Source organism: Gopherus flavomarginatus, chromosome 11 (assembly GCF_025201925.1).
Source record: "Gopherus flavomarginatus isolate rGopFla2 chromosome 11, rGopFla2.mat.asm, whole genome shotgun sequence".
NCBI classification, from domain to species: domain Eukaryota; kingdom Metazoa; phylum Chordata; order Testudines; family Testudinidae; genus Gopherus; species Gopherus flavomarginatus.
The window spans coordinates 5,664,669-5,672,083 of NC_066627.1; the positions used below are offsets into that span (position 1 = coordinate 5,664,669).

Consider the following 7,415-nt stretch of genomic DNA (forward strand, 5'->3'; position numbering starts at 1 on the left):
ATGAGTCTCACTGTTATTAGTGGCCTGCTTTCCGGAGGCACAACCTGGCTCCTATCAGCAGTGTCCTTGTTCTCATTTAGTATCACCCCTCCCATTTTTTTTTATATGGGAGGCACTGAGACTATGGTAATAAGTAACAGCATAAATCCCTAAGGCAGTGGCTCTCCACCTTTCCAAACTACTGTCCCCCTTTCAGGAGTCTGATTTGTCTTGTGTACCCCCAAGTTTCACCTCACTTAAAAACAACTTGCTTACAAAATCAGACATAAAAACACACAAGTGTTGATGAAAAATGGCCGATTTTCTAATTTTAATATAAATAGTGTCCTGACATTTCAGTTGATGTACCTCCTGGAAGACCTCTGCGTACCTCAGGGGTATGCGTACCCCTGGCTGAAAACCACTGCCCTAAGAAAATAACCCAGGTAGTTGCAGCATTAGTAAAAATGGACCATCTGTCACCTCTCATTAGGTTCTTATTTTGTGTGAGACACTTTATCCTTCTACACGGGACAGTTTTGTCTTTATAAAAAGTACATAAGAACTTAAGAACGGCCAGACTGGGTCAGAACAAAGGTCCATCTTGCCAGTGTCCTGTCTTCCGACAGTGGCCAATGCCAGGTGCCCCAGAGGGAATGAATAGAACAGGTAATTTAGAATTAAGGCCCCAGAATAGACAGGGGCCAGATGACCAGTGGCTGGAAATCCATCATAGCACCATCGGAGTCAATAGGCCAGACCTGTAGCTGGGTGAATTGGTATCGTTACAATAAACTCAATGGTGCCAGATCTCCAGCTGGTGTAAATCAGAGTAGCCAAAATACAGATTCTGAGCCTCTGGTCTGCTGATGGCTGTGAAGCAGACAGATCTGCAAAGCTGCACAGATGTAACTAGAGTTTTAAGGAGCTGTGCAGTGTGTTTTCCGGTTGCTTGGTCAAAATGTAGCCATGTAATTTCTGGTTCCCATTGTGGCTCATTAAAAAAGTTGCAGTTCCTCCCTGCCATGACTTTTTAGTTGTTGCCTTTGCACCCTGCTTGCAAAGTGTGTAATCCCCAGGGCTTATTAGGGAGAGCTTTGAATTAATGCCCCCACAGGGCTTGTTGGCTGCAGCATGAGAGGTTGGCAAACAGCAAGTGTATGTTTGGAAAGAGAAGGGAATTGTAGCTAAAGGAAACCCGGCTGTATGCAGAGGAGGGCTAAGCGAAGGCCAAAAGTCCCTGGAGAACAATTACGATATAAGAAGCAGAAGCACACGTCTAATGCCAGATCCCCACCTGGGGTAAATCAGCCTGAGGCCGGTCGAGTTCAATGGGACTCCACTGATATATTCTGGCTAACGAAATGGACCCGCGGTCCGTGGGGAATTTCTCAGCAATAATCCCTGACAAATGGATGCTAAAGACAAGCATAGAGTGGCACATCACAGTTAAACACCCTGTGATGCAGATGGCTCGTGGGTGGTCTGGAAATGGGATATGGGGTCTTCCCCTTCTTGGGGACACCAGCTCCAATCCAGTCCTAGAGCAGGGGGATGGGCTGGCTCAAGTGGTGGCGGTGGGAGCAATGGGATATGGGGCTTCTCCCCTCTGGGGGCAGCTGGCTCTGATCTGGCCCAAGGCCAAGGGGACTGGTTGGCTCAGGGGGTTAGGAATAGGATATGGAACCTTTCCCCATTAAGGTGTGCCACCCCAGCTCCAATCTGGCTCCAAGCCAGCGAATATGGGAATGGCATATGGGGCACTGGCTCCAGTCCACTAATGGCTGAGAGTCATTAGTGCAAAGGGGCTATTCAACTGGCTCAGTAAAAGTATCTGGCAGTGGCCCACCCTGCTCCCAGGGCACATACCAAGTAGAAACACTGAGACGTCGGGCACCAGCTCCCAGCCCTGTTGTATTGCTTGTTGGAGATGACAGGTGTCAAATGGGGCAGTGACTCTGAACTCCCTTCTCGCCCCCTGCTGGGGAATGGCTCTGAGTCCCCATGTGCTGCAGGGAGCGAGGTGGGAGATTCAGCAGGGGGCGCTGTCCCCTCGCAGTCGGTGCTCACCTCAATGCCCCGGTGTGGTGCTAGGGGGTCATGATGCATCGGGAATTTCCCTTTCTTGGGTTAAACTTGAAACCAACCCTCTGCTGCTAGTGGCCTTATCGCTTTCCTTACAGCTGGTGTCCAGCCCAAACTCAGACTCAGCTTGTCTCATTCTGCCTTCTTCTGTTCACTTTTTTGGTTTGAACTTGGTACAGAGCTCTTCTTCCTCTACTATAATGCACCGTTGCAGTGCACTGTAAAACAGCCACAGTGTCCCACCCCAGAGGTGGCTACCTTTCAGCAGTCATTGAGGCACCTCACAAGTGGGTTATTTAGCTAACATTTCCCAAGCAGTCTGAAGCCTTTATGTAGTGGGGTGGTCGCCCCGCTCCCTCCTTAAAGGGCTTAGAACAGCCCAGGAGAGGGCTGTGATTGGGGAAGCAGCCTCAGCTGGGGCCATGCCCCAAACAGAACACAGCTTGCCCTTATAAAACAGTTGTAAGACAGGCGCTCTGAGACTCTTGCTCTGCCTTTAGAGGGAGAAGGGCCTGGCTTCTGGGGAATGCACCTAAGGTGGAGCAGGGCTGGGGGAAGGCAACAGGAGCTGGGGAGCTCCGGCCTGGAAACACCCCCAGGCTGCCGGCCTAGTGCAAGGCCAAAAGGTACTGGGGTTGCAAAGGGCAGCCCATGGGTAGGCAGAGGCAGTAGGCCCGAACCCTCCTTACCAGTGATGAGTGGCAATCATACTGCAGTCTGCCCCAGTGAACGGAGGCTAGATGGGGACTGGCAGTAGCCGCGACTGAGGCAAGGTGAGGATAGGAGGATGGGGGTTCCCTGGGGAGGGGAGAGCCACCGAGACTGTGGAGGAGCTGCAAGGGGCAGCACCCCAGTGGACAGGGGCACTGGGGTCCGGGAGGGACTCAGGGGCCCAATGAGGCAAGACAGGGGCCTGCAGAGGGCGCTCCAAGGCTGTGAAAATGCTAATTCCCAGGATGACTGCAGGAGGCGCCGCAGTGGTGAGTCCTCACCCCGTTACACTTTGGGTGAAAAATCCTCAGGACTGGCAATCAATCCAGCTACAATTAATCATTACAAAGGATCAGGCAACAACAGCAAATACTGTTTAAAGCACTGCACCAGCTTTCTATTGAAAAAACGTATCAGTTTTTATTAACACTCAGCATCCAATAAATATAAGACAGGATTCCACAGGGAAAAAATGGGCTGCAGTCATTATTATAACTGGTTTCCAATACTCTTTATATGAGTGAGATGAAATAAGGTAACTCGATCGATAGATTAGAGATTGTTTGCAGAGTTGTAGCCATGGTGGTCCCAGGATCTGAGAGAGAAAAGGTGGGTCAGAGAATGCCTTTCATTGGGACAACTCCTGTTGGTGAAGGGGCCAAGCTTTCGAGCTAGACAGAGCTCTTGCCCAGCTCTGGAGGAGGGAACTTGAGTGTCACAGCTAAATACAAAGAACATTGGCCCAGATCCTCCCATTGATTTCGATGATCTGGAGTTTTATTCTTGCTATTTTCCAGATGTAAGCAGAATCAGGATGACCTCTACCCTGACATCTGGTGATGACTTATGGCAAGTGTGGAAAAGAATTTCAGGGGCTGATCTTGTTTGCATAGGCACACCCACCCCGCCTAGCATAGCCCACAGCAGCCTAAAAGGGTCACTTTAACAGCTGTGGGATCCCCAATTTCTCTGTTATTGGGGCAGGAGGAATAAAGTGTTGTTACCCTGATTATGAGAATGAGGGACTATGAACTGGTTTTAGGACAGAGGATCTCACCATCAACTAAGTAGCACTCGCTAGAAAAGGGACATAGATTCCAAAACCCAGTGAATTGAAAGCAGCTGGGGACTAGTATGTGTAGTTGATGGTATGGGCCCCTTTTGAGGACCTGGGACACCAATTGCATCTCCTTTTCTCTCCACTGTTGAACAGCAGAGCTAATTTTGATTTTATTAGAAATCTAGCTAGAAGCTGCTGAGAACTGAATTCACTTTGGGCCAATGGTGCACCAGCACTAGGGCTCTCCTACTACAAGCTGAAATTGCTAAAAGAGCTAAACTTACTGAGCTGAATGCTCTGTTAACTAGTGGGGGAGCCTGGAGATATATCACTAAGCAGCTGGCAGAGTGGAGCTGTTTGCAGGATGGTTGGAGCATCCCACAGAATGTGGAGCAGAGCTGAGCAGTTTTCAGGTTGGTTGGACCAGCCCACGGAACAGCGAGTGGAGCGGCTTTCAGGGACAGCTGGAGTGGCTCACAGGTTGGCTGGTGCAGTGGAACTGTTCATGGTGAAGGCAGCAGCAGAACTCCACGGAGAGGCGGGGCAGTTGGCCTCGGACTACAAAGGGTGCCCATTAACTCACTGTGTGCCCCCTCCATTTCCACCCAGGCTGAGGGGGTAAAACTCTGCAGATAAACTTTTGAATTCTGGGGCGACATTGACCAGGGAAAAAGACTTTTGGGTTGTTGGACTTTGGGGTGATTAGACTTAAGACCCTAAGGGGAAAAGGATATTGCCAAAACTTACTTGGTGGGTCTTTTGCTCATGGTTTATGTTATGAATCCTGTTTGTGGTGTTTCCTCAATATGATGCCGCATTGTTTCCCTCCTTTATTAAAAGGATTTTGCTACACTCAGGCTCTGTGCTTGTGAGAGGGGAAGTATTGCCTCCTAGAGGAGCCCGTGGGGGGTGGTATGTAATAGTCCCAGGTCACTGGGTGGGGGCTCGAGCCTGTTTTGCATTGTGTTACTGAAATGGAACCCCAGGACACTGAACCTGGCCCTTGTTGCTGCCAACTCAGAGGGGCAGAAGGGTTACACAGATACAACTGAAATAAATAAAAGAATCAAACCCTGAGGCAGATAACACAGCTGCAGCAATAGTCAAAATGGTCAGACTGTCACTTCTCTTCAGGTCGTATGTTGTATAAGATACTTTATCATAAGGGGTTCACACATGTTGTAGGAGACCACTTGCAATGGAGTGATCACTTAACATCTCTGCAGGACAAAGGAAGTTTAGTAGGCACCACATTATGTTACAAAATTGTTGTAATGAGCAAAGAAAACAGGGTCTCTGTTGGTTGGGATTCCCTCCAAGGCCTGTTCCACTTGGCTGATCCAGCTCTGGGAGAGCATTTCATCCAGTTCCCTGGGGAAACTCACTTCTACTCCAGATCTCATCACTCAGGTCCCTTTATTTGGCATACAGCAAAGCTACGCTGAGTTGATCTGACTCACCTCACCCCACTGATATGTTTGAGCAACTCGCAAATCTGTCATGGATTTAGCCCCCCAACCACCCCAAGGGAGGCAGGAAAATGACATTAAATGAACAAAAAGTGGATTAATGCAGAATTCAGTGCAGCCATTCGCCCTGCACTGGGCAGCCTTCATTCTGCAATAACAGAGATTTGGGGTAGTTAATTTCCATGGCTGTGTCAATCCCAGCAGAGTGCTAGACACTAGACTAGTCCATCTCCACGTGCATTCGACGCAGCAGGGTGGACTGGCTGGATGGGTCAGTGAATGGTTTGAACTGTCTTGCTTTCTCTGAGGAGTTATGGCTCCAAAAAATGGCTGGTGGGGAGCCCCAGGGCTGTGATTGTACCAGGCGATTAGATCCTCACTGGTTACACTGTTGTTACAGGGAAACTCAGCTGAGTCCCGCACTGGGAGAGTTCAGAAGCCAGAGATACCTCCTCATTGACTCCCCGACCTCGAAAAACTGCCACCATTGAGCTCAGACTGTGAACAATAATCTAGGTCCTGACTAGAGAGCTTTTGCTAGCCTCAGGGAATGAATTGCACTGAAGAACTCAATCTACCAAAGTGGCCAGATAGAAGAGAAATGTTGGCTGGGCTACCATAAGGGTCTAAGAGGACCCTGCACCCATGGGAGATGGGCATCTTGTGTCCTTGGGTTTCTTTGCAAGTCTCCAGGATTTGGGTCTGTCTTATGCATGCAGAGAAAGTGTTTGTCCACAAACTACTTTCCTCAAGGCCTTTTTCATCTCCTTGTTCCTCAGCGTGTATATAAAGGGGTTCAGCAGAGGGGTGACTGCAGTATAGAATACAGCCACTGCCCCGTCGGATGCTTGACTCGAAGAGGGATGCAGGTATATGAAGACTGGGGGTCCATAGTAGAGCAGCACCAGGGTGAGGTGGGCGCTGCAGGTGGAGAACGCCCACTGCCTCCCTTGGACTGTGTGGATCTTCAGGATGGCAGAGGCTATGTAGGCATAAGAAACGCAGATGAGCAGGAAGCAGCTGGCCCCCACTGCCTCAATGTTGGCCAGAATGACGATCTGGTTGGCTGCTGTGTCGGCGCAGGCCAGCTTCAGCATGGCGGGGATGTCGCAGAGAAAGTATTCTACCTGGTTGGGGCCGCAGTAGGGCAGGCGAAAGGTCAGGAAGGCCTGGATCACGGCATGGATTGAGCCGGTTAGCCAGGTGCCAGCTGCCAGCCACAGGCAGGTCTTTCTGCTCATCACCACGCTGTAGCGCAGGGGCTGGCAGACGGCCAGGAAGCGGTCATAGGCCATTACCGTATAGAGGAAGCACTCCGTGCTGCACAGGAAATGGAAGGTGTAGAGCTGCACCACGCAGCCGCCAAAGGAGATGGCCCTGCCACTGGGCCCCACCAAGCCAGCCAGGATCTTGGGCACAGTGACGGAGGAGAGGCAGGTATCAAGGAAGGAGAGGTGGCCAAGGAAGCAGTACATGGGCAGGGCATGGAGTCGAGAATCGCAGAGCACAGTCAGCAGGGTGAGGGCGTTGCCCATCAGGGTGAGCAGGTAGAGGAAGAGGAAGAGGAGGAAGAAGAGAGAGGGAAGCTCCCTGGTGTTTGGGAGTCCCTCCAGGATGAATTCTGTCACCGGCGTTTGGTTTCCTGGCTTCATCTGCTTCCCCCAGTGCAGAGCAACAGTAGCTAGAGCAGAAGTTATCCTAGTATGTTCCTCTCTCACACACGCACACACAAGTTATCCCCCGCCCCCCCCCCAACACAGAGTTCAGTGGAGTACCATGACACCATAACTCAGAGGTCTTTTCACTCTAGTATCCCACCAGCCCACCATCGCAAGCCAAAGCACAGTGATTATTCATCCCCTCTGGTATCTATCTAGACCCCATGACTGTTACATTTAAAAGTCTGAGGCTCTCACATGCATTTTTTCCTCACAATACCTCGGTTTTCCAGCCTATGAGCCGAGGCACAGAACAGCTCAAAGTCACACAGGGAACCCACATCAGAGCAGGAGATTTAAATTCAGGTGTCTCAGATCCATGGCTAGTGACTTCATTGCTGGACCCTCCTTCCTCTCATCTTGTCTCCTGTCCCATCATCTGTGAACAATGTC

The 7,415-nt window shown here is 50.4% G+C and overlaps 1 protein-coding gene across 1 annotated transcript; it reads right to left on the reverse strand.

Moving 5' to 3' along the window:
* Positions 1 to 476: 476 nt before the first annotated feature.
* Positions 477 to 6,956, reverse strand: LOC127031556 (olfactory receptor 10S1-like). The gene is made up of 2 exons (XM_050918487.1): positions 6,045 to 6,956; positions 477 to 503 (listed from the first exon to the last, which is right to left on the reverse strand). The coding sequence occupies exons 1-2, from the start codon at positions 6,954 to 6,956 to the stop codon at positions 477 to 479; spliced, it is 939 nt and encodes a 312-aa protein (XP_050774444.1).
* Between the last annotated feature and the right edge of the window lie 459 nt (positions 6,957 to 7,415).

Bases quoted from the DNA above. Each gene is read 5' to 3' on its own strand.
- LOC127031556 (XM_050918487.1), bottom strand. From the start codon at position 6,956: ATGAAGCCAGGAAACCAAACGCCGGTGACAGAATTCATCCTGGAGGGA. The intron at 504-6,044 runs GTTTGTGGACAA...TGTCCCGTGTAG, and splicing joins AAAAGGCCTTGAGGAAAGTA to AAGGATAAAGTGTCTCACAC.